Below are 27,750 nucleotides of genomic sequence, written 5' to 3'. Positions count from 1 at the left end.
AGCGGTGCGCGACAGGTTTTCCACCGCTGGGGAAAGGTGCGCGACAGGTTTTCAGGAAGGCAGGGAAATTTAAGAGCAAAGTTTGCGACAGAGGCGTGGCCACGCCCCCGCTGGCGGTTCAGCCAATAAGGGTAAATCAGCCGCGGGACGTCATGGCCACGCCCCCGCAAACCCACCGCCATACCCCCTCCCGTCGCAAACGTTCTCTCTCCCCTCAGACCGCAGATCGCGGTGTAGCGCTGTGCACGCGCCGCCCCCCCCCCCCCCCCCCACCGCGCGTGCCACAGTGCTGACTGGGGACTCAGCCTTAGTCTGACTCTACAGCCCTTGTTTTTATTGCTACAAACTTACGAGCGTCTTTAAGTGAGATTTTATTGAATTGCGTGTCTAGTAAAGGAACTTATTACACTATGAGGTGTGAGCTCTTTTCTATCTTTGTTTCTCTTTTTGTTTTACACTATATACAATGAAGCTCCTCTTCTTGACTCCCAGGAACCCGATTCCAGAATATTCACAGACACCATATATACCTTTTGTTGACGTCACTGTTCATCAGGCCTGCAGGGGGAGTGGCTCGAATTATGCCAAGGCACCATGTGCCAGGTGACCAGGATCGGGCGCTTCCCTGCATGAGCCCATACAGTTAACCCGCTAAGGCAACAGTAATCCCAAAGGGTTGTTACATATGTATAATGTATATAATGGCCACGATAGACATAGGCAAGATAAGACTAGCGAACCTAGAATAGGTGATTAAATAAATGCATACAGTTATATTAGTCAACCCATAACTAGCTGACCACTTGGGTTTTCTAGTATAAAATTGTGATATACACACACACACACACTCTCTCTCTCACACACACATTCACACTAGCACTGATTAACGCAGATTTCTATGAGTTATCGTTTATTTGTATCACAAGGGGTATTTAACGCGGGGTTAACGCTATTTTCATCTACTGTATGCACATGAGAATGAATATCGCAACTCATTTATGAATAAATTATTCTTAGAGAATACAGCATTAATTGTAAAAAATTATTGCCCCGTTCCAATTTCTTTGATAATGCCCAATTTTATGACCGACCTATAGTGAATCTAGCAATTTGATCCGTGTGTATCGATACCCTCCATGACTATGTGCTCTGGGTATCGATACTCCCCAAACTCGGTGATCTCTGGGTATTAATGCCCTCATGAACTCCTGAATTTCTGGGTATTGATACCCTCAGAAACTCTTGGATGTCTGGGTATCAATACTCATTGTCTCTGTGTATTCATACCCTCAGATACTCTGGGATCTCTGGGTATCAATAACCTCAGACACTAGGTGATCTCTGGGTATTGATACCCTCAGACACTAGGTGATCTCTGGGTATTGATACCCTCAGAAACCCTTGAATGTCTGGGTATCAATACTCGTGATCTCTGAGCAGTGATACCCTCAGACACTATGGGATCTCTGGATATTGGAAGTCTTCAGAACCTCTAGGATCTCAGGGTATCGATGCCCTCAGATACTCTGGGATCTCTGGGTATCGATGCCCTCAGATACTCTGGGATCTTTGGGTATCGATGCCCTCAGATACTCTGGGATCTCTGGGTATCGATGCCCTCAGATAGTCTGGGATCTCTGGGTATCGATGCCCTCAGATACTCTGGGATCTCTGGGTATCGATGCCCTCAGATACTCTGGGATCTCTGGGTATCGGTGCCCTCAGATACTCTGGGATCTCTGGGTATCGATGCCCTTAGATACTCTGGGGTCTCTGGGTATCGATGCCCTCAGATATTCTGGGATCTCTGGGGGTGGACAGGGTGTGTATAGGTACGGTCAGCTGCCCAAACTCGGGTGACTCTGCTCGGCCTGTTACAAATTAACACATTCCTGTCCTAAAAAAAAAGACACCCGGGGATTATTTCCCTCCCAGGTCAGTAATGTACAAATATACTGCACCTGCATAGGGATTCCCAGAGGATTTACACAAATCTGACAATGGATTCAATCAGTATTCAGTTGGACTCCCACTATTTTATTACATATGCGCATCCCGTTTTACTCATCTCTCTCTCTCTCTCTCTCTCTCACACATACTCTCCCTCTCTCTCTCTCCCTCCCTCTCTTATTCTCTTCCTCCCACTCTCTCTCATTCTCTCCCTCCCTCTCTCATTCTCTCTCTCTCTCCCTCTCTCTTTTTTTCTCTTTCACTTTCTCTCTTTCTCTCACTCTTTCTTTTACTCTCTCTCTTCCAGTCTTTCCCTCCCCCTCTCATGCAGTCTCTCACTCTCTTCCTCTCTCTGTCCTCTCTCTCATTCTTTCTCTCTCTCCCCCTCCCTCCATGTCTATCATCTTCTCTCCCTTTCTCCTTCTCCCTCTTTCCCTGTCTCCCTCCCTCTCTTCCCTTCCTCTTATCATAACACTTTTTTTTCTGCCTCCCACACAGACCTCTTCTCCCTGCCTCTCCTCCCCTTTTCCCTCATTTCCTCCTCTGAAATATTTTTTCGGTGTGGGAATTCTTTTTATATATATAAATTGGCAGATTAGTGAAGCTTTCTGGCAGACAGATAAAGTTCCTACATTTAATGTGATGACGGTGAAGAATTACCAAAAGCAAAGTAATACCAGGCGGTGTGGGGCTCACCCTGGGGGTGCTTGTTAGTCAGATATTTAGGATATATGTTGGAGACTCTGATGCAATAAGAAATGAGGGGTTTTCTTTCTCGAGGCACAGAGTTTGCCCACACACTATGATCGTTGTGTACCCTGGTTTTATGAGAGTTGTAGCATTGTGTTACTTCGTAACCAATTTCTATCACATTATTAAATTGTTTCTCTCACTGGCTTCCTTAAACCCCCCTTGCTTCTCTTGCTGGTTTCATGGGATCCCTCTTGCTGGCATCAAGGGATCCTTCTCGCTTCTCCCACTGGCTTCCTGGGGTTCCTCTTGCATTTCTGAGGATCCCCCTTGCTTCTTCTGCCAGCTTCACGGGATCCCTCTTACTGGCTTCATGGGATTTCTCTTGCTGGCTTCATGGGATCCCTCTTGCTTCTCCCGCTGGCTTCCTCGTATCCCACTTGCTTCTCTCGCTGGTTTCCTTGGATCCCTCGCACTTCTCCCACTAGCTTCCTGGGATCCTTCGCACTTCTCCAATTGGCGTCCTGTGATCCCTCTTGCATTTCCAAGGATCCATCTTGCTGCTCTTGATGGCTTCCTCAGATCCCCCATGCTTCTCCTGCCAGCTTCCTGGGATCCCTCTGGCATCTCCTGCTGGTTTCCAAGCATCCCTCTTGCTTCTCTCACTGGTTTCCCTCTTATGACTTCTTGACTATTCCCTTGTTCCCAGAATAATTTGCTCCTCGTTCCGCACAACGATAAGTTCTATTTATACAGTAATTGAAGTGGTCACGACCATTATTTGACGGCACAGCGTCTGTGCAGCATGTTGTCCTTATCAACTATCGCTTAGCAAACACGCTACAGACAAGTGGGAATCAGGACCGCTAACTAAAAAGCATTAAATACACAATATGTGTGAGAAAACGGTAGTGCCTTAGGTGTGCTCTACTCCTTCCCACACTACAGATACGTGGTCCTCAGAGATTTTTAATAATGGGTCAAAACAGCACCACAGTGTGATGATATGGTTAAGAGCCCCCTTTCCTTCCCTCTCCTCTCCTTATCTCCTGTTTCTCTCTGCATAGTGTCCGGTCACTTTTGATTGAGCTCAGAGAATAGCTGTTCCTCCTTAATCTTATCAACCCAGTTTATGGTTTCCTCTTTCTCCCCCTCTCCCTGTGTTTCTTGTCTCCCTCCCCCTCTGTTTCTGTTGAGTGGGTGCGGTTGGGTTGATTCTGTTCTATCAGAGCCATTCCTGATGCTTCCTTATCTTGTAGGGTGAAGCTGGACCCAATGGACCAAAAGGATACAGAGGAGATGAAGGACTCCCTGGGCCAGAGGTCAGTGTCATTCTGCAAATACCCCTAACTCAGCACATCCGTGTTCACTTACACATTGTAGTTTTTGGAGTTCAGATGGGAAGCTTTTGAAGATACAGAACATATAGCACATTAAAAGTAACACTTAAAGTTCATGTAGGCATATTGGTCCTGGAGAAAAGCAGATTTGATGTAGGATGTTTTATATATGTATTTATTTACTTATGAAATGTTTTACAGGGAAGTAATACAGTGAGAGGTATGTTCTGGGCGTGTAATACAGTGAGGGGTATGTTCTGGGCGTGTAATACAGTGAGGGGTATGTTCTGGGCGTGTAATACAGCGAGGGGTATGTTCTGGGCGTGTAATGCAGTGAGGGGTATGTTCTGGGCGTGTAATACAGTGAGGGGTATGTTCTGGGCGTGTGGTGCCTTTAGAGGGCTAACATTGGAGCTCTTCATATTTGAAGTTATAGTGTGCAGAGCTTTCTTACAGTAACATACACATTGGTAAAGAAGGTGTTACAGAGGTGCCCTCAGTACCGTGGTGTGTACTACCCGGTGTCGTCCTTTGTACCCTCAGTACCATACTGTGTGCTCTTAGTCCTGTGCAGTGTGTACTCAGTCCCGTGCTGTGTGTACTCTGTCCCGTGCTATGTGTACTTTGTCCCGTGTTGTGTGTACTCCGTCCCGTGTTGTGTGTACTCCGTCCCGTGTTGTGTGTACTCCGTCCCGTGTTGTGTGTACTCCGTCCCGTGCTGTGTGTACTCAGTCCTGTGCTGTGTGTACTCCACCCCGTGCTGTGCACTCCATGTTGTGTGTCCACAGTGCCATGTTGTGTACTTCATGCTGTGTGCCCTCAGTGCCATGTTCTGTGGCCTTAGTGCCATGCTGTGTAGTCCATGTAGTGTGTCCTCAGTGCCATGTTGTGTACTTCATGCTGTGTACTCCATGGTGTGTGCCCTCAGTGCCATATTCTGTGGCCTTAGTGCCATGCTGTGTACTCTATGTAGTGTGTCCTCAGTACCATGTTGTGTACTCCATGCTGTGTGCTCTCAGTCTATGTGCTGTGCCTCATTAACATGCTGTGTACTCCATACTGTGCACCCTCACTCCATGCTCTGTGCCTCATTAACATGCTGTGTACTCCAAACTGTGCACCCTCACTCCATGCTCTGTGCCTCATTAACATGCTGTGTACTCCATGCTATATGACAGGCTGTAGAAGGATCTGGACAAATGTCCAGGCATCATTTGATGAGCTGATGTCACTCTGATTCCTCCTGGACAATCTGTGGAATGTGGATTAAACGAGAATCATGCGCAGCTGTTTCCTGTATTGTCTCTCCTGTTTCCCATTAACTAAAAATCCTTTTTTCTTGCTTTTCCACTTTTGGCTTCATGTTCTTTTATTGTTGCTCAGGGACCTAAAGGACCAAGAGGAGCAAAAGGCTTACCCGGGGAGCAGGGACTGGCAGGGGAGAGGGTGAGTGCCTTGCATACAGGGGAGAGGGTGAGTGCTGTGTATAAAAGGGTGAGAGTGAGTGCTGTGCATACTGGGGAGAGGGTGAGTGCTGTGTATAAAAGGATGAGGGTGAGTGCTGTGTATGCAGGGGAGATGGTGATGGGTGTGCATACGAGTGAGATTGCAAGCGCCGTGTCTACCCGAGGCAAGCGCTGTCTATGCAGGGCAAGTGCTGTGTCTACCCGAGGTGAGTGCCATGTCTACCTGAAGAGCAAGTGCTTTGTGGTTAGTTTTGTATTGTGTTAAATTGGGTTGGTCAATATTGGATTGGGTTGTGTTGGGTTCTGTTGGAGTGTGTTGGTTGGTGTTGGATTGTGTTAGCTGATGCTTGATTAAATTGCTATCTCTGTCCTTATTCCTTAATGATGGAGATCATGTGGAGTCACGCGACCGTGTTATTGAATTGCCGCTGGTTAAAGTACATGTAGATGAAGATTAATGATTGGATTCCTCTCTTTAGGGAGAGGACGGTTTCCCAGGAAATGGTACTGATGGGTTCCCGGGATTCCAGGTGAGTTTCCAATCCCCAAAAAACTGCTCTCAAAATTCCAGGACAGAGTCTGACTCTTTCACTACAGAGAGACAAAATGAGCCATGTCCCTCCTCTGCAGGGTAACAGAGATTGAGTGACACAGAGGTGACCTAATGTTCTTCTTGTGTCCTACATAATATTTCTATGACAGAGAGGCACTCTCCCTAACTCTCTTGTTTCTGTTCCAGGGATATCCAGGGGCTCGAGGAGACCGCGGAACCAATGTAAGGGACTGCTCTGTACCCCGTGTAATGATTGGCTCTGTTCTAATGACAAGAAAAGGGGATTTAACACATAACCCTCTGACATTAATACCTTTTATTTATCCCATTCATCTCCTGCAGGGAACAAAGGGGTATCCTGGACCAAAGGGAGAGGAGGGAGAACCTGGGGAGCCTGGAAACGATGTGAGTATGAGTGTGTGCCCAGTATATAGCTATAGTATACACAACATTTAGTAACACATCAACCTCTTTACCCCATTTTATCCTGTGCATTCTTCCTGCCTTTTACCTTATAAGCTCCTGAAAGAAGAGTCCTCCTGAGCTCCTGTGCAATAAAATAACAATATTAATGTCATTGTGTGTGCTAAACAGGCTAATAGACGTACTTATCCCAGTTGGGGATTAGGCCTTCGCAAAAAGAGGGCCCAATAAAGGTAATAAGCCGGTGAAGGTGGCGGGGACGTATCCACAGATAAGGGGGAAGAGAGCAGGAAGTCGGAAGGTATAATGCCTGCTCTGCCCCACATATAAAGATTGAGCCTTCCCCATTGTACTGCTCTGGGGAATATGTGTGTGCATCATAAACAGATATATACATATAGTTTGGCAGGGAAAAGGTTAACATGTAGACCATGTGGCTAATTGTCTTACTAAACAAGAAGCAGTGACAAGAGTGCTTTGTCTTCTATTTCAGAACCTCACTCCAGGGACCTCCGGGACCAAGGGAGCAAAGGGCTACAGGGGCTTAGAAGGACCCATGGTGAGTAATGGGGAGTGGGGCTCAGCACAGAGTTCCTGGCAGTTTCTTCTGTCTGGTCCCACAGCTCAGACTCTTTGTATAAATCATGCTTTATAAGGAGAGCAGCTCTTGCACTGCCTTGTGTGGGATTAAACATGGACCTGCTCAGTGTGAACCTGTTCTGCCTGCCAGCAGCTCGGGGGAATGACTGGATGTGGTGCATAGAACTGAGTTGAGTTGACTTGTCTTGTTCTTTACAGTTCTTGAGGGTTTCACAGGCTCTTCTTGCTCTGATCACATTCTTACCTTAGATGTCTTTGCTTGCAGGGACGTCCAGGAACCCCAGGACCACCCGGCCCTGATGTGAGTTGTATTCTATTGCTACTGGCACTGTCCATGCCCCCTGACCATGTCCTACAAACATCAACACAATCTATATATATAAGACTGAAATAATGGTTGTGTGTGTATTTGTTCCCCCTGTGTGATTGGCCCACGGACGGCCACAGCTCATTGGCCTGAACGTCACAGTAGGGTGCACCCCCTCACACAGCGTGCACCTCTTGGCCTCACTTGGAGTTGGAAGCTCACTTGGCAGGGCCACAACTTTGCTACTCAACGCTACCCACGCTCCTCGACTCACCACCGCTGATCTCACCCTTCCACCCGCTCCCTCACTCTCTCTCCCCCGCTCCTCACACCGCTAACCACGGTCCTCGGCGCCACCGTTGCGCATACTGCCTCACCTCTATCCCCCCCCCCCCCGGTCACACCAAAAGCAGGCGCCACAGGCACCACTCCTCGGCGCCGCCGCCGCACACTGCCTCACCTTTCTCCCCCACACCCGGTCACACCAAAAGCAGGCGTCGCAGCCACCGCTCCTCGGCCTCCGCAGCGCACCACCCTCCCCTTCCCCCCACAGCGCACCGCTGCCAGCCGCCTCTACAGCGCACCACCGCCCCATCCCCCCATCCCCCCATTCCCCCACAGCGCACCACCGCCACCCGCCTCCGCTACCGCAGCGCACCGAACAGAGGGAAACGGAGATCTCAACAGGGGGGCCGGGGCTCTGAACGGGGGGGGTGCATTACTGTGAAGGGGGGGGAAACGCCGGACACGAGAGAGGGGGGGACAGAGGGGAAGTGGGAGACAAAGAGGAGAATAGGGAGAGAGAGAGAGAGAGAGAGACACAGAGAGGGGGGAGCAGAGAAAGAGGGTGGGAACAGAGAGAGAGTGGGAGCAGAGAGAAGGGGGGAGCGGAGAGACAGGGTGAGCATCCCCCACTAAGTCGGCGGAATGGGAGGGGGGCGGTGCTGTGCACGGGTGGGCCGCATTAATGTGAAGGGGGGAAACACTGGAGAAAAGAGAGTGGGGGAGAGAGGGGAAGTGGGACACAGAGAGGGGAATGGGGACAGAGACACAGAGGGGGGGAGCGGAGAGAGAGGGGGGGGAGCGGAGAGAGAGGGGGGGGAGCGGAGAGAGAGGGGGGAGCGGAGAGAGAGGGGGGAGCGGAGAGAGAGGGGGGAGCGGAGAGAGAGGGAGGACCGGAGAAAGAGACAGGGGGAGCGGAGAAAGAGCCAGGGGGAGCAAAGGGAGGGGGTAGCAGAGAAAGAGACAGGGGGAGCAGACAATGAGGGGGGAGCGGAGAAAGAGACAGGGGGAGCAGACAATGAGGGGGGAGCGGAGAAAGAGACAGGGGGAGCCGAGAGAGGTGGGGAAGCAGAGAGACAGGGGGGAGCGGGAAAATTAAATCCCGGACAATGCCGGGTAGATCAGCTAGTGAACTATATGATTAGGGCAATTCACAAAAGAGCCCTCCAGTTACTTGTTATCACAGACACCACATCTCCTGGGTGTGGTATCCCAGCCTCAGCGTTGTAGGTGATGCCTGCATATAACCCCTCCTTGTGCCATTCACTAACACAAGCAGGAAAATCCATGTAAAATACTCTGACGGCACATGTTCCAAATGACTCATTCCCCTTGAAAACGGCAACAATCACGGAGTTACACTTTCCATTTGAGGCCAGACAAGAATCTGACACTTTTCCATACAAAGATGTAAGAAGTAATTTGGGTCCTAGAAGAACAAGCACTGTATACTGCACTCAGAACCACAACACGTGTAATGTGTCTCCTAAAAATAAACTTTCATTCCACAAAAATGAAAAATAATGACCAGTGTTAATAATAACAAATAAGTAAAAAGTCTTAAAACCCAGTCCCAGGCAGGGCAGTCTAGTAGTATCAAACCTGATACATGCAGTAACAGATGTAGAACCCCACATCACTTGGAGATGGGTGTGTGCTGTAGCAATATAGTGGTTATTTCCTCGTTAGCCAGTTGGTAGAGTTATAGTATCAATCCTGACACACACCACAGTAGCAAATATAAGCGCCCACATCACATGAACTTAAATGTTTATTGTAGCAATAAGGTAATTATCGCTACTTGGGTTCATTAACATCTCTGCTAAAGTTAAATAAACCCTAAGCGAATATTACAGAAATAAATGATAGAGAGAAAAGAGCACGGTAGAATAGGAGATCAATGTTATAGAGGGACCCCACTCAGCTGAAATTGTTACTTTGAGTATGGGAGTGGGTGCTACATAGGAGGTCATTTAGACACCACGGAGAGATGTATCAAAGAGATACATATAGAAAGATCCTATATGTGGTGCACTCCACTGTTTAGTAAATATTGATATAAATTAATAGAAGATAAAACCTAGCCTTTATTACATCAGAGTACTAAATAACAATGTGCTATAAAATAAAGTGGGTATCAAATGATACTGCTAGGTTTACTATCTATAAAAAATACAATAAAGTGCTGGTGTGATACAAAAAATAAGATTACAGATTCACCCCAGGGGGCAGGTCTGTCTAGTCTGCTGGTATTAAATGGCCAGCAAAATAATGCTTATAGCTGTTTGGAATACCAAAGAGAAAGGTAACCTAACCACCTGTGAATGCTGAAGGTACTATGGAGAAACTTACTTCATTACACCAGTGTGCTAGCTGTAAAACACAGCAGTGTGCTAGCTGTAAAACACAGCAGTGTGCTAGCTGTAAAACACAGCAGTGTGACACTGTGATGATTGCTGCAGGGCTTGTGATACACTGAGCGAATAACCAGTGAATCAAAACTTAAAGGCAATCCGGGGAGACGTATCTATGTGTCCCTTTGTCAGTCAGTATTATGAAGTTACACTTTGACTCCTAAGTTTTTTTGTTTTTTTTGGTATCTTCTTTCATTTCAAATTGTTTTGACACTAGTTGTGAACTGAAATTAGTAGTTGCACAGAGGATTAACTATCCGCAGTTTACATGGTATCAGATACTGTGCTGGGTTCTAAATCATTAGTCACCTTATTTTTTTGTATCACATCAGTACTTTATTATATTTTTTATAGCTAATAAACCTAGCAGCCTAATTTGATACCCACTTTATTGTACTGCATGATACATTGTTATTTAGTACTCGGATCTAATAACGTTTATGTGGTTACGTTTTATCTTCTACTACTTTATTTAAATATTTACTAAACAGTGGAGTTCACCACATATATGATCTCTTCCTATACTGTGTGTATCTGTTTGATACATCTCTCTTTTGTGTCTAAATTAACTTTAGCAGAGATGTTAATGAGCCCAAGTAGCAATAATGACCTTATTGCTACAATATATATATAAGTTCATGTGATGTGGGCTCTTATATTTGCTACTGTGGTGTGTGTCAGGATTGATACTATAACTCTACCAACTGGCTAACGAGGAAATAACCACTATATTGCTACAGCACACACCCATCTCCAATTGATGTGGGGTTCTACATCTATTACTGCATGTATCAGGTTTAATACTACTAGACTGCTCTTTCTAGGACTGGGTTTTAAGACGTTATTATTATCTGTTGTTATTAACACTGTTCTTTACTTTTTTCATTGTTGTTGAATTAAAGTTTATTTTTTAACAGATACATTATACGTGTTGTGGTTCTGAGTGCAGTATACTGTAGTCCTGTTCTTTGTTTACACAATTTTGATTCCTGTGTGCAACTTTACCATTTCATGAACCCTGAATTCATTAGCTGGTCAAGAGTTGCTTTTGACTGTTTCTGATCCCTATTATGTCTGTTTATCAGGAGTGTGAGATACTGGACATTATCATGAGGATGTGCTGTGAGTGCTTTTTCCTTTTATATGGGAACGGGGGTTGGCGGGGGGGGGGGGAAGAATCACCAAATAATGCTATTTCTGATAAATATGATACACACTTTGGGGTTTATGTTTTACAATGCAATATTGCCTTTCCAATGAGCCGGAAAGCTGCTATTCCAGTTAATAGCAGTGTTGCAAATTAATAAGGACCAATGAATCAGAGAGTCTGCCTTCAAAAGAATTAGACACACTGTATTGAGCGCGAGAGACAGACGCTCTACTAAGTGAGAGAGACTGCCAGTGAGTGAGACACACTGTATTGAGCGAGAGACTTCCATCTAGTGAATGAGATACATACTCTATTGAGTAAAATACACTTCATTACAATTAATAAGACATACACTCTGAGTGAAATAAACCGCCTTCCAATAACTCAGACAAACACTCAAGTGAGAGAGACTGCCTTCCAATGAATGAGACACATGCTATTAAGTGAAATACACTGCCTTCCAAAGAATTAGACATGCAATGTATTGCATGAGAGAGACTTCCATCCAGTGAATGAGACACACTATATTGAGTGAGAGAGACTTCCATCTAGAGAATGAGACATGCACTGTATTGAATGAGTGTCTGCCTTTCAATTAATAAGACACACACTCTATTGAGTAAGAAGAGAGACTGCGTTCCACTGAATGAGATGCAACCTCTATTCAGTGAGAGAGATTTCCATTTAGTGAATGAGACACACACTCTGTTGAATAAGATACTGTCTTCCAATGAATGAGTCACACTCTATTGAGTGAAATAGACTGCCTTCCAATGAATGAGACATACACTCTATTGAGTGAGAGAGACTTCCATCCAGTGCATGAGACACACACTGTATTGCGTGAGAGTCTGCCTTTCACCTAATGAGACACACTCTATTAGATAAGAGAGACTACCTTCCAATGAATGAGACACACACTCTATTCAGTGACCGAGACTGCCTTCCATTGAATGAGACACGCTCTACTGAGTGAAATAGACTGCTTTTCAATTAATGAGATGCACACTCTAAGTGAGAGAGACTTCTATCTTGTCAATGAGTCACACTCTATTGAAGGAGAGACTGCATTCCAATGATTGAGGCGCACACTCTACTTAGTAAAAGAGTCTGCCTTCCAATGAATAATACACTATTGAGAAAATAGACTTCCTTCCAATGAGTGAGACACACACTGTATTGAGTAAGAGAGACTGCCTTTTAATTAATGAGACACACTATGTTGAGTGATATAGACTGCTCTCCAATGAATGAGACGCAGTGTTTTTCAACCAGAAATCTTATGACCCATTAGGCATCCCTAAAGTATTCCCTGCAGGTTTCAGGTCATTTGAAAGGTGTTCCAAATACAGAAGAATTTACAATGCATCTGATCTCAGACGCGCTATTAGAGAGGGTCGGGGTTCCTTACAATGCATCTGATCTCAGACGCGCTATTAGAGATGGTTGGGGTTCCTTACAATGCATCTGATCTCAGACGCGCTATTAGAGATGGTTGGGGTTCCTTACAATGCATCTGATCTCAGACACGCTGTTAGAGAAGGTTAGGGTTCCTTACAATGCATGGGATCTCAGACACGCTATTAGAGAGGGTTGGGGTTCCTTACAATGCATGGGATCTCAGACACGCTATTAGAGAGGGTTGGGGTTCCTTACAATGCATGGGATCTCAGACACGCTATTAGAGAGGGTTGGGGTTCCTTACAATGCATCTGATCTCAGACGCGCTATTAGAGATGGTTGGGGTTCCTTACAATGCATCTGATCTCACACTCGCTATTAGAGAGGGTTGGGGTTTCTTACAATGCATCTGATCTCAGACGCGCTATTAGAGAGGGTCGGGGTTCCTTACAATGCATGGGATCTCAGACGCGCTATTAGAGAGGGTCGGGGTTCCTTACAATGCATCTGATCTCAGACACGCTATTAGAGAAGGTTAGGGTTCCTTACAATGGATGGGATCTCAGACACGCTATTAGAGAGGGTTGGGGTTCCTTACAATGCATGGGATCTCAGACACGCTATTAGAGAGGGTTGGGGTTCCTTACAATGCATGGGATCTCAGACACGCTATTAGAGAGGGTTGGGGTTCCTTACAATGCATCTGATCTCAGACGCGCTATTAGAGATGGTTGGGGTTCCTTACAATGCATCTGATCTCACACTCGCTATTAGAGAGGGTTGGGGTTCCTTACAATGCATCTGATCTCAGACGCGCTATTAGAGATGGTTGAGGTTCCTTACAATGCATCTGATCTCAGACGCGCTATTAGAGATGGTTGGGGTTCCTTACAATGCATCTGATCTCACACTCGCTATTAGAGAGGGTTTGGGGTTCCTTACAATGCGTCTGATCTCAGACACGTTACTAGAGAGAGTTGGGGTTCCTTACAATGCATCTGATCTCACACACACTATTAGAGAGGGTTGGGGTTCCTCAGAATCTCACAATATAAATATAGGGTTCCTTAACCAAAAAGGTTGGAAAACACTGCTAGACTGCCTTCCAATGCATGAGATGCACACTCTATTAAGTGAGAGCGATCACTATTTATTTAGGAGAGAAACTGCCTTCCATTGAATGAGACGCACTTCATTCAGTGACAGAGACTGCTTTCAAATGACTGAGATGCACTCTCTGTTGAAAAATACAGTCTTCCAATGAATGGGACACACTCTACTGAGTGAAATAGACTGCTTTTCAATGACTGACAGACACTCTCTATTGAGTGAAATAGACTGCTTTCTAGTGAATGAGACACTCTATTGAGTGGAAGAGACTGCATTTCATCGAATGTGATACACACTATATTGAGTGAAAGAGTCTTCCAATAAATGGGACACACTATTAAGTGACAGAGATGGTCTTTCAATGAATGAGACACACTATTAAGTGACAGATATGGTCTTTCAATGAATGAGACACACTATTAAGTGAGAGAGATTGCCTTCCAATAAATATTACATAGTCTAATGAAAGAGAATGTATATGCTTCAACTGAGCGGTCTCACTGTTCTAAAGGGTAATGGGGCCTGTTAATCTAAGCTGTCTGTTTGCTCTCTGTTGTAACTGTCAGAGGGTGGGATCCGCTCAGTCTGAGCTGTATCTTGTTCTTGGCAGTAACAGTCTCTGTCTCTTTCCTTGCAGCTTGCTGTGGTGAGTATGTACATCCCTTCTCCCATCACTTCTCCCTCTCCTCTCTCCTCCCCTCACTTCTCCCTCTCCTCTCTCCTCCCCTCACTTCTCCCTCTCCTCTCTCCTCCCCTCACTTCTCCCTCTACTCTTTCTTCCCTCCTCATCTCACTTCTCCCTCTCCTCCCCTCACTTCCCCCTCTCCTCCCCTCACATCTCACTCTCCTCCTTCTCCCCTCACGTCTCCTTTTCCCCTTCCACTTCTCCTCTCTCTTCCCCTCACTTCTCAGATCCCCCTTCTTCTCCTCTCTCAAACGCTCTCCTCTCTCCCTGCCTCTCCCCTCCCCACCACTCTTCTCTCCACACCTAACCTCTCCCATCTCCTTCCCTCCCGGCTCCCCTCTCCTCCTCTTCTCTCCCCTCTTATCCCCACCTATCCTTGATTCCTTTCCCCTCCCCTCTTCTATTCTCCTTACAATGTCAGTCAATGGGCACATGATACATTGTATGGGTACCTGGCAGGAGTTTGGGAGATTATACACCAGACTCCAGCAGTGGCAGCTGTAGCCAGATTTGATTACTGGGAGGTTATGACAGGTCCTTACTACCATTTGGTGTGTTTGACCCCCAGAGTGCACCTGCGGCCCGATCGATGTGCTCTTTGTGGTTGACAGTTCTGAGAGTATTGGACTCTCCAACTTCCAGCTCGCCAAAGAATTTATCATCAAAGTCATTGACCGTCTGAGCAGGGATGAACATGTCAAGGTGAGACCCCTCCCTGCACCCAGAGGGACCAACCACTAGACTTTACTACTTCGTAACCTTGCCCCTTCTGTCCTTGTCTTATTTTAGTGAAGGGAACAATCTATATGGTCTCATCTGCTTCTGTGTTGCCCTTTAGACGAATGGATGCAATGGGTCAATTACTTCTGCTTTCTGTGTCTCCAGTGTCACGTCCCTATAAGGATGACCCTGCATGGTCCCCTTATGTATGCATGTGACCCTATAATGCAGGGTAATGTGTTACCCTGCAGAGACAGCCCCCTCTACATGTGTTACCCTGCAGAGACAGCCCCCTCTACATGTGTTACCCTGCAGTGAATGTATTCCTGTACCCCTGAACCTGGCGGTCACCTGTAGATGAGTTATTGATGACTCCTTTTGTGTCACAGTTTGAATCTGGGGACTCCCGTGTTGGGGTCGTGCAGTACAGTCACGGGAACACACAGGAATCTGTCGCCATGGGAGACGCCAACATACAATCCATTGGCCAACTGAAGGAGTGAGTATAACACCAGTAACCGCCAGGATACAAATATACACCATTAACCAATTGACTGCTGGGAAATAAATATTACTATAATATCTACACTGCTGTCTGCTCCTGACTTCCACCTTTGTCCCTTATAATTTATCCTAACCGCTGCTGCTAGAATCGGGTCACTCTCCCTAAATGTGTCTCCTGCTTAAACCCTTCCCCTGGCTTCCCATTTAATCCATAAGTAAAAGTTCTCCTCTCTTTCGTGGCTATACACTGCTCTGCCCTTCCTTATCTCATCTCTACATTCTCGATATATCTCTTATCGCCTCTTACATTCTGCTCAAGGATATCTTCTGTCGACCCCTTTTTGTATTTAATGTCCTGTTCTCACTCACTGCCCCCCACCCCTGGAACGTCCTTCCAACAATAGCCACCAAGCACCTTCTCTCTTCACCTGTAAGGCCCATCACAAAACGTCTTTAATGAAGCATTTCAATTGCTACAAAGTACTCGCCCCTAGAATAAGTAACTACCGTAGCCCCTTCGTACTGTCTCTGTAAGTTCTTCCTACCTACTACTTAGATTGTAAGCTCTTCGGGGCAGGGACTCCTTTAACTTTTTGGTTTGAAGAGCTTATTCCCATTAAGTATCACACCTCATGTTATTTTGCCCCACAGATTACGACTGTGAAGCGCTATGTACATGAATGGGGCAATACAAATAAAGATGTGCAGTACATACACATAAATAAACACAATTAACCCATTCGCCATCAGGATATACATACACGCCATTAATCCATTCACTGCCAGGAAATAAATACACCGTATTAACCCATTCGCTGCTGCAGTATGACCCAGCCATTTCATACTAAATATGGAGTTTGGTGTTGGAGTAATCTTCACGTTTGCTCATTAAGGTTCCTATGCTGTAGCTCTTCAGACCTGCTGGTGGAGTCTATGGAGCTGAAATAATGATAATAGTCCCAGCACAGAATTAAATCCACCGCACTGTAATCAGAGCGCCATGTACCTCCTCTTAGAGACACAGGACGGATGCTCCAGGATCATTTGTCACAGAGGTCACAAAGGTCACAGTGTAATTTAGGGGCACGGATTCTGTCCGCAGGGCGGTGAAGAATCTGGGCTGGATCGCAGGTGGAACGTGGACTGGGGAAGCTCTCGCGTTCACTAAGGAGAATCTGCTGAAACGCTTCTCGTCTGAAAAGAGGGTGGCACTGGTGCTGACAGATGGACACTCTGACATCCTGAGGGACAAGACTCCACTCAACTCACTGTGCGAGGTCAACACTCAGGTGAGGAGATCTTCAAAGTCGCCTCATAACCCCCTGCAACACCCAAAAACCTGCAGCAACCACGCAGCCCCTCTGCAGCGATGCTCACACTCTATCTCTGGCAGGTGGTCTCTCTCGGGGTGGGAGACATCTTCCAATCTCCTCCCAACCCAGACCAGCTGCAGGAGATTGCATGTGCGGGGACCCCGTACAAGCAGGGGCTGTCTCTGCAGAGAGACAACTACGCAGAGCTGCTAGAGGATGCTTTCCTGGAGAATGTGACTGCTCATATCTGCAAAGGTGAGAGACAGACGGAGACACTGATGAGAGACAGAGGGGGTTATAATTGTGATAGTGCAGTTTAGGTCAGTATCATCCGTAAACATTGACTTTAATGGGAGTTTCCGTGAGATAGTGCTGATCGGGGCACTATCAGTGTTCTGTACATAACCCATAGTGAGAAAGATGTCTGAGATGCAGAGAGAGAGGGAGACAGATTGATGACCGAGAGAGAGACAGACGGACAAATGGACGAGAGACAGATTGACTGAGAGAGAGAGAGAGAGAGAGAGAGAGAGAGAGAGAGAGAGAGAGAGAGAGACAGACATGCAGAGATACAAACTGATTGACTTACAGACAGGAAGATGATGGGGTGACAGTAACAGACCAGGTGACAGTGACAGATTAAGTGACAGTGGTAACAGAGTAGGTGACAGTAACAGACTAGATGACAGTGACAGATTAAGGACAATGATAGACTGGGTGACAGTGATAGACTAGGTGACAGTGATAGACTAGGTGACAGTGACAGACTAGGTGACAGTGACAGACTAGGTGACAGTGACAGATTAGATGACAGTGACAAACCAGTTTTCCTTCTCTATGACCTTTTGATTTCTGTTTTACAGAGAAGAAGTGCCCAGATTATACATGTCCCAGTGAGTATCCCACAGTTGAGCTATTCCTTATACTATCCCCAGGAGGGTATTAGGGCAACACCTCCAGGGAGCTCTGTATTCACTAATGCCACAGCACAGGGAGAGAAGTATATATTACAGATACACACGGCTCTGCATGTTACAGATACACACGGCTCTGCGTGTTACAGATACACACCGCTCTGCGTGTTACAGATACACACCGCTCTTCCTGTTACAGATACACACTGCTCTGCGTGTTACAGATACACACTGCTCTGCGTGTTACATATACACACTGCTCTGCGTGTTACATATACACACTGCTCTGCATGTTACAGATACACACTGCTCTGCGTGTTACAGATACACACTGCTCTGCGTGTTACAGATACACACTGCTCTGCGTGTTACAGATACAGACTGCTCTGCCTGTTACAGATACACACTGCTCTGCCTGTTACAGATACACACTGCTCTGCCTGTTACAGATACACACTGCTCTGCGTGTTACAGATAAACACTCCTCTGCCTGTTACAGATACACACTGCTCTGCCTGTTACAGATACACACTGCTCTGCATATTACAGATACACACCGCTCTGCATATTACAGATACACACTGCTCTGTGTGTTACAGATACACACTGCTCTGTGTTACAGATACACACTGCTCTTTGTGTTACAGACACACTGCTCTGCGTGTTACAGATACGCACTGCTCTGCATGTTACAGACACACACGGCTCTGCGTGTTACAGACACACACCGCTCTGCGTGTTACTCATATCCCTCTGCACTGTTTACACTGACCATGTTTATTGCAAAAGGTCCCAAACTGTTGAAAGAGATGAAATTCCCGGACGATAACAATATTCTCTTAGGGGCGAATGGTTCGGGTGACAGGAGGGTCCCCCCCTCACCCCTCGGATGTGATTAACCCTTTCCTTCTTGCAGTCTCTTTCTCAACTCCGGCTGACATCACGTTGCTCGTGGACAGCTCCACCAGCGTCGGGAGCCGCAACTTCCAGACCACCAAAAGCTTTGTACAGAGCGTAGCACAGCGTTTCCTGGGGGCCCCGGGGGCCACGGTGGAGCCCGTGCGCCTGTCCGTGATGCAGTACAGTGGGCGCGGGCAGCAGAAAGTGGAGGCACAGTTCCTCACCAATTACACAGAGCTGGTGGATGCCGTGGAGAAGATGCCGTTCCTGAACGACGCGACGGACGTCGGCGCAGCACTGCGCGCCGTGACAGAGCTGTACCGCGAAGACGCCAAGCCGGGCGCAAGAAAGAAGCTTCTGCTCTTCTCTGATGGGAACACGCAGGCAGAGGGGACTTTGCTGGAGGCTGTTAAGGAGGCGCGAGGAGCGGGCATTGAGATCTTTGTGCTGGCCGTGGGGGGACGTCCTCAAGAGTCCAACCTGCGTGTCTTGCTAACTGGCTCTGCTGCAGATCCTGATGCCCCATTACCCGACAGGAATCTGTTCCGTGTCCCTGATTACCCCGCTCTGCTGCGCGGTGTCCTGTACCAGACTGTTACCCGCCGGGTTTCTCTCGATACCACCCAGTAGGAGCAGAGGGCGAGCGTAACCCCAAAATCTTTAGCAGGGCTCCTCCTGACCACACAGAGCCCGAGCTTGAAATGCCAGAATCCCACAGCGGTGGACACCGTGGGGTGAGGTTGCAATCAAGGGGTACCAGCCCTTCCGCCCGCCCCCTAAATGTACCCCCACTCCAACCCTCACAGACCCTCATACCTCTTACTGGACCCACAAAAACATTCCTCGGTGAGCTGCAGTCTGTAGACATGATCTATCCTCAAAGTGAGATATTCAACTCCGCTCATTCAAATCAAATTCCACAACTGAGCCACAGAACTGGGGCTGATTCCTAAGAGGAGCTGAGCGGCTTCCATAATCAGAGCCTGCGCTCTGTTACAGATGTATTCAGATTATTGGATGTGAGATTCGCTCTGTATAATCCTCAGAATATCATGGTCATGTTCAGAGGGATTTATATTGGTCCTTTAAAAGGTATCAGCGCCTGGGAGGGGTGTACTGTAAAAGGTATGTATATGTACCCTGTTTACAACAGTGTATATATATATGTATACTCACCTAAATTCCACCGTGTGGTCTCTCCCTAAATCCAGAGCATGTGATTTAGAACCACTACGTTCCCCTTCAACTGCTGCAGAGCTTGATATGTCCCCCAGAGTGTGACCCCAAGATCTTTCATGCACCTCAGTCTCTGCAGCTCCTGCCATGGCCCCGAAATGCCCCGTCTTGAAATCGCCGAGCCTCACAGTACCTTCTAACCGACCCTAATATGGAGCAACATCTCGTTCTTTTCCATAAAGAGCAGGTGTGTAGTGGGGAGGGGGCTGGGGCAATTATGTGAGGGGGGGTCACAGGATAGATCGGGTGTCGGGTAGTTCAGTCTCCCAGCTGCAAAACCGGAGTCGAAAAATGGCCCCATGTCTATCCTTTTCCTGTGGCGGATAAATCTGGTGCTGTTTTTTTGCCCGCAGCTACGTCTGAAATGAACATATCCCGTGATGCGTCATTTTACCGATTTTTGTTTTTATTCCATTTTAATTGTTTTACCAAACCAGATTTATAGAACCCACTGCACCAGTTTCCCCATTACTGACCGGCACATACTCCTTCTCACATTATTATTAATAACCCTGTGCACACACAGGCGGATCACAGACATGCAGGCACAAACACAGGAAGCACCCTGGCAGTGAGAGAGTTAAGCGCTGGTGTCAGTAACGTGGGCGCTGGGCGATATTCGGGGATCTGTTTCTGAGGTTTTCGTGTTGTCAATGGTGCTATAATTAGGGGCAAGGTGGTGACATGATGTCCTTTAACCCTTTCTATGCCTGCAGCCGGCCTGCTGTCTGTGACTTTGCAAGTAGGTACAGGGTGGGAGGGGGGGTGACCTGGTGCTGGGTGGGTCATGTGACACACGTAAATAAACACCTTTCTACTTCTATGAGCAGGGGCCGCAGGGACCCCTGTGTGATACAATGTTTCATGCAACCTCCTGTCACAAAGGTCTCTGAATAAAGGATTTTCCAACCACCGAGTGTGCGCTGTCAGGGGGGCAGAGGTGGGTGGGGGGGAAACAGGGTGACCTCGGGTGATGAGAAGGGCGTGGAGAGAGAGAGGTGGTACCATGTGCAGGCTGCATTTTTCCACATTATATATGAGTTCATGGTGGGGGGGGGGGGGGGACATGCTCAGATCGTACTGTATATACAGAATAAGATCTGATAGGAGCCAAATAAGCGAGCGTACTCCATATATACAGATATACAGTAGCAAACCCAGATATAATTCTACCACAATTCAGAACCAGCCACACATCTAAGTAATACTCAAATGCTCAGTAATACCCAATCCACCAAATAATACCCCAAAATACCCAGACACGCTATACTATGCCATTTAAGACGGGTCTTATCATGAGGATTTTCAGTTATAGACATTTAAAGCAGCATTATTAATATTAATTTATGCTATGGGTAACTGACGGTAGTGCTGACGCAAATATGTGTCACTCTGAGACCCTTTAACTGGCCTTAAAGGAGCCCTAAAAATGACTTTGCAGACCCTCATACAAATGCAGCAGGAAAATAGGTACAGTACACTTTATTTGCTACATCAGTGCGTAATAGAGGGGACTGCGAGCAAATAAGACCTTCTAAGGAGCCATTGCAACGTGCAATCTACTACATGCAAACATTAGTTTTAAATCATATCTTCTATGTTTCTCACTCAATCCCCATGAAAATGTGCACAATTGTAGTTCTGTAATGTAGATTAACACTATATAAGAAGCACAATGTAGACCAGCGGTGCCAAACTCCCCGAGCCTGCGGCCCCCCACTTGCTCCCTCCTCGGTCGCGCCCCCCCCCCCCCCCACCCCACCCCATTGCGTCTAATGGCGCATCAAATGATACTGCGGGGTCATGTGATGTCACGTGACTCGCGGCGTCATTTTACGTCAAGTCTCCATGGCAACAAGCGTCATTTGACACCGCGTTGTCATAGAGACGCGTGACCAGAGTCTGGTAAGTAAGTTTACAGAGGCCTCGCACTCTTAGCTCAGGTTCTTTGTAAACGCTGCGACCCTCCAGAAAAGTCTCCTGAGCGATACTTTGTTCTACTTATTCGTTTCTTCAGTCCTCCCAGCACCGCCCTTTATCAGGAAACATTTCATGTCAGCGTTTGGGACCATAATTCCTCCTCTGTCTCCAGCGCTTTATAACGTGTTTATCTTCTTCACTAAACCCCAAACCCCACTTTGTAACGATGCACTTGATGAAGTTATCACACCATCACCAATTCCAAAGAATATTAGATTATCAAATAATTCTTAAATGTAATAATCTCCTGTGACAGATTTATAATAGCTAAAATTTACATGAAAATATGATGAAAAATAAAAGGCGTCACGTTTCTTCTAAACATAGTGTGTGTGTGTGTGTGTGTGTGTGTGTGTGTGTGTGTGTGTGTGTGTGTGTGTGTGTGTGTGTGTGTGTGTGTGTGTGTGTGTGTGTGTGTGTGTGTGTGTGTGTGTGTGTGTGTGTGTATGTATGTAGCCCCTGCTACAAATGTGTGCATACTGTGAACAATGCAAAGTTGGTCTACACCACCTACCACATGATGGGGAATGGGAGACGCTGTCCCTGGTCTGCCTGGCAACACATGACAGAAGATATGGGATTGGATGGAATGTTGGAGCAGGCTGTCAGTTTGAAAGACACAGAAAAAGTCCAACTGCCATTCTGGGACATTGAGACAGCCCAAGTGACAGGGAGAGGGCCTTAAGAGACAGCCTGAAACTCACAGAAGAGACAGAGGAAGACCGGGCTATCAAAGCGCACTGGGATAACAAACATCCGGGAGGCCTGTTTCTGCAACTTGATTATCCTTATATTACACACACACCTCATAATTGTGTCACCCGTAACAGGCCAGCAACATGACTACACGCCATTTTGATAACATGAGCTCCAACGCAGTACTGGCAATAAAACGAGCACTGGGACTGGTATAATGGACAATAGAACAGCATCCTTTTTATAGTGAGTTGCGTATTGTATATATATATATATATATATATATATATATATATATATATATATATATATATATATATATATGTATAGGCTTTGTATAGGTAAGGGCCGCAGGATTAAGGTTGCCATGGGGTCATAAATCACCAGTAAATATATACACGAGTCTCGTCTGGTTTAACTCAAGGGGTCCAATTATGGTGTTCTAAGGGAGGAAGGACTCTGGCTCCCCATAGCACATATAGACTGTGGAAATGGGTTAGATTGAAAGCACCGCTGGAATTCTCATTTTTTTAATATTTCATATTAAAGATAAAACACTAACCCTCCTTTAGCTTCTTAGTAAATTATCAGGCCGCGACTCATTGTTTTGGCATTGTCCCATGCCGCCATTTTGTATTAGAAAAGGCTCTTGATAAGCCACATTGAGATAAATATCCTACAGCACTCCCTGGTGGCTGTGGGTAGAACTGTAAACAAGTTGCACTACGACCTCAACGTATGAAGCCTACAAAGAATACACCAAAAAGGAGGTAAATGGGGACCAGGAGAAAACAGTGCTGATGTCGGGCCTGTGGAAGACGAGTCCCGTCGACCAGAAACACTAGGATGGGAAGGTGACACCAGAGTCTGGCCCAACTTCAGAAGGGAGCCGCTGGAAGAAGTGGAAAAGTATATGACATCGATGCAAATAGAGAAGATACCAAGGGGAGATGCTTGGTTTCAGCAACAGGGGAGATCCAGGTGGGATGCCCGGTGGGAGCCTTTCCCCAGAGAGAATATGACTTCTAGGGGGGAAATGGCCTAGAAGGAGGAGCAACAGCTCTGAATTCTGCTATAGATGTGGAGAAGGACATTATTCCTGAACTAGTACCTGCAACGATCCGCATCTCTCCTACCCTGACTTCGGCAAGTATCTTGACTATCCTTACCTCTCCAATCCCAACCCGACTACCACGACGAATCTACACTCCAGACGCGCCCACGGGGCTGTGGTTGGCGTTATATATCTATCCCCACCTCTGCCCCTCGGTCACGCCTTGTTTGTGGTGAGCACTCTATTACACTCTCCAACCCCGACCTCAGCAAAGTACCACGACGTTCCGCACATCTCCAATCCTGACCACGGTAAGTACCTTCAATGATCCTTACCTCTCCAACCCCGACCTCGGCAAGTATCTCTTACCATCCATACCTCTCCAGCCTCGACCCGGCTACCTCGACCTATCTACTTCAGATGCGCCCACGCGGTTGTGGGTTGGTGTTATATATCCATCTCCACCTCGGCCTCGCTGTCACACTTTGTTTGTGGTGAGCACTCTGTTACAGGGTCACAGGTGTCATCTTCAAACCATGGTATGCCAAACATCTGAAACATCTACCACTGTGACCTTTGGATGGGCTTCTAGTGTGGGGACTAAGTGATACCAGCTACCTTTACCTATGGTATGTGGTAGTGGAACTAGAATTCCAGAAGGAAATCACAGGAGTGTCTGGGCCATTGACCATATTAGCACTAATATGCCCTGAAATTCAGAGTAAGGGTGAGATAGGAGCCATCATTGGTACAAACGCCAATATCTTTAACCTTCTAGCCAAATGGTGCCACACAGTTGGGATGATTATGACAGAGTTCTAATCATCCACCCCCTGTGTTTGAAAGCCTATCGACAAGTCGAGAAAAAGCCCAATGATCTGGCTGAAAATCGAGTGAAAGGTTTGATGGACCGGGTCGTGCCCTGTGAGTGTTTTCTAATACAGTAGTATGTATGTATATCTTTATTTAAATAGCGCCATTAATATACATAGCGCTTCACAGCAGTAATACATGTGATAATCATACAAATAACACATAATACAAATAATACATAATGAGAAGAAGTGCTTTAAGACAAAAAAGTGATATTTAGAAATTGGAGTCCCTGCCCCGAAGAGCTTACAATCTAATTGGTAAGTAGGAGGAATGTAAGGAGTCAGTAGTATCAATCAAATAAAGGGAAAGTGATACTCAGTCAAAAGGTAAAATGTCCATTAGTGATGATAGACACAGCCCCTCAAGGAGGATTCCCAGGTGGATTATTCGGGGAAAGTGGAGTTGTGTCAGTGCCCACTACAAAGACATGGTGGTAGCCAACTTATACAGTGCTGAAGTTATATACAGGGCTCATCGGGAGAAGAGTAGACTGAAAAAAATTGACTCCTGAAATGTTTCAGCTTGGGAATAGCTCTGCTCCACAAAAGTGGGAACAGCATCTGAGGCAAAGCATGGCCAGAAGGGCTGAAGTGTTCTCTACCCACGAGTGGGACATGGGGTGTGCCAAGGGAGTGGATCACAAAATACATCTACATGATTCTCTGCCATTTAGAGAAAGGTCGAGGAGATAGCGTCCTCTGTCTTTATCGGACAGTGCCTATCTGCAAGAATTACTGACTGCAGGTATAATCTCTGAGTCAAGGAGTCCTTACGTGGTACCCAGAAAAAAGGCTGCTGCAGTACGGATGTGTATTGATTACCCTGAATAAAAGGATCACTCTCGATCAGTACACTATGTCCCGAATTGAAGATGCATTGGACTGCCTCACATGAAGCAAGTGGTTTTCAGTCCTTGATCTTAGGAGTGGGTACTATTAAATCCCCATGAACAAGCAGGAAAAGGAGAAGACGACTTTCATCTGCCCATTGTGTTCTATCAGTTAGACTGCATGTCTCGGGGAGTGTCAGGAGCGCTGGCTACTTTCCAAAGACTGATGGAACAGTGCCCAGTGGTGGGTGATATGAACCTGCTAGAGGTATTAGTGTATCTGTATGATTTGAAGAACATGAGACTCGCCTGATGAAGATATTGGATAGATTGAGTGAATGGGGAATGAAGCTTTTCCTGGTTTAATTGCCAGTACTGCAGAACCTCTGTTACCATATTGTCTATGACAAGGGAATTGCCACAGACCCCTCAAAGTTGGAGGCTATCATATCTCGGCCAAAGCCAAGGCAATTATCTGAACTAAGGTCATTCCTGGGTTTTTGGGGGTACTATAGAAGATTCATTAACAATTTCTCAGCAATAGTCCAGCCATAAACCGAACTGACAAAAAGATACCCTCCATCATGTGAGGGTGGGGCATGCAAGGGCAATAGTAAACAAGACTATTTTAAGACATTGGAACACTTTTGGAGCTAGGTCGACCTCTGAATGTTAGGGAACATTTAACAAAATAAGGCCTATCTCACCGACGCCCTGAGGGTTGATTTTGCTGACCCCAGAAGCCATATACTCTATACTCCATGTGGTCGCTTCTTTGGAAGGATTAGGAGCAGTGCTGCAACTTGCAGCATTTGTGAGCAAAGGACTCATGCCGTATGAAAGAAATTGCCCAGTCTACAAGCTTGAATTCCTAGAGTTAAAGTGGACCGTTGTCGGCAAGTTACACGATCACTTCTATGGAGTCCTGTTTGTGGTTCACACCAATAACAAGCGCCTCACCTACATCCTCTCACAGATGGTGAGTGTCACGGTGACTTTATGACAGGCTGCAATTTACACCAAATATATATAATAATATAATATATATATATATAACTGGGTTGAACTGGGACGAGACTTAGATATGATAAAATATAATTTATTCCTTGATAAAGGTGAACACAACAGATTATACAAATAACAGGCAAAATATGGACAATTACTTAAAGATGAAAATGATGAAACAGTCACATCTGGACTGGCAGTTCATACAGCAAATCTTCATCATCCCAAGACACGAAAAGCCATGAAAAGGCCTTGCATGCAGACATTGCATAGCATTTCTCTCAGCAATCAAGATGGTATAGAAGAACAACACAGGATAAAGGGTTGACCACACATTATATACCTTTTGTAACCCTATCCTTAACATTAAGTACAGGTGATTGGTTTTCAATTACCTGTAGCCACTCACTAACATGGGGACACATTTGAATACCCGCCCCCCAGCTAGTTGGCACATGCTCAGTTGGACTCTGGGGTCTCATTTCTGCAGCCCCACATTTGCATCAGGAATGCCAGCCAGTCTACTAAACGGAATTCCTGGCAGGATACCCTTTGTTGTAAGGTGTGAAATGGGACACTTATAGCCTGCTCTGGTTTGAGTCATCTCCGCCCTCCTGTAAACAGTGTAGGTGATAAACTCCTTTGAACAGCACTTAAATTCTAGACATTGGGATGCTTTCCCTGACCATCTGCTGCCTTATGGCCAAGGGAATTTCCTCTGGTTCTTGTCCATACCTTGGGACACAGTATTAAAGATAAAACACAAACATATTAAAATATCTGGTTCCGTTGGGTCCAGTGGGTCCAAAATTCCCAGTTCTCAATGCTGGAACTGGGACACCCTATGGTCCAATTTTCGACTTGCTATGACCTTCGGAACCGGAGTTACACAAATACACTTTAAACCGTTTTTCATTTTAATACAAAAATTCCGCTGTAAATTAAATCACAGTTTTTCACTAAATCCCCATTGAAAACAACGGGCTTCGCCGCCATAGACTTTCAATGGCAAACGGCCGCCGTTGGCGGCTATGGGAATCCGCCGCCATAGACTTTCAACGGGGCACGCCGCCGTTGAAGTCAATGGGGTTTTTCTGCCATAGCCAGTCAATGGAGATTGGCCGCCATTGGAGTCTATGGGAAAAGTCCCGAACTTTCAAGGGGGTCCATACTCAGTCGGGTTGGTCCAAGAGGGTCAAGGATGGTTCTGCAGCGATGCCGGAGCAGTGACTACAGGTACCCCAAACCCTGGCCCTCTGGACCCTCCGGAACCGGAGATATGGATTCTTACTTTTCAGCTTTTTACACTTAGCCGTTTCCTTGAGCTGTTTCTGCCGCCGACATTGGAACCT

The 27,750-nt window shown here is 46.4% G+C and overlaps 1 protein-coding gene across 1 annotated transcript in view; it reads left to right on the top strand.

Annotated features, from left to right (window-relative positions):
* Positions 1-20,870, top strand: part of COL6A1 (collagen type VI alpha 1 chain) — a 42,763-nt gene extending 21,893 nt beyond the window's left edge. Inside the window, exons 21-35 of the mRNA XM_075607398.1 lie at positions 3,900-3,962; positions 5,364-5,426; positions 5,926-5,976; positions 6,186-6,221; positions 6,342-6,404; positions 6,916-6,981; positions 7,288-7,323; positions 11,111-11,147; positions 14,324-14,332; positions 14,940-15,073; positions 15,481-15,590; positions 16,698-16,884; positions 16,989-17,163; positions 17,772-17,801; positions 18,739-20,870. Coding sequence (XP_075463513.1) covers positions 3,900-3,962; positions 5,364-5,426; positions 5,926-5,976; positions 6,186-6,221; positions 6,342-6,404; positions 6,916-6,981; positions 7,288-7,323; positions 11,111-11,147; positions 14,324-14,332; positions 14,940-15,073; positions 15,481-15,590; positions 16,698-16,884; positions 16,989-17,163; positions 17,772-17,801; positions 18,739-19,352 — 1,674 coding nt within the window. The 3' untranslated portion in view covers positions 19,353-20,870. The remainder of the gene's footprint in view (positions 1-3,899; positions 3,963-5,363; positions 5,427-5,925; positions 5,977-6,185; positions 6,222-6,341; positions 6,405-6,915; positions 6,982-7,287; positions 7,324-11,110; positions 11,148-14,323; positions 14,333-14,939; positions 15,074-15,480; positions 15,591-16,697; positions 16,885-16,988; positions 17,164-17,771; positions 17,802-18,738) is intronic.
* The last annotated feature ends 6,880 nt before the right edge of the window (positions 20,871-27,750 follow it).

This window comes from Ascaphus truei, chromosome 7 (genome assembly GCF_040206685.1).
Source record: "Ascaphus truei isolate aAscTru1 chromosome 7, aAscTru1.hap1, whole genome shotgun sequence".
Lineage (NCBI taxonomy): Eukaryota > Metazoa > Chordata > Amphibia > Anura > Ascaphidae > Ascaphus > Ascaphus truei.
The sequence above is the reverse complement of the archived record's forward strand: the minus strand, read 5'-3'. Positions and strand labels throughout refer to the sequence as shown.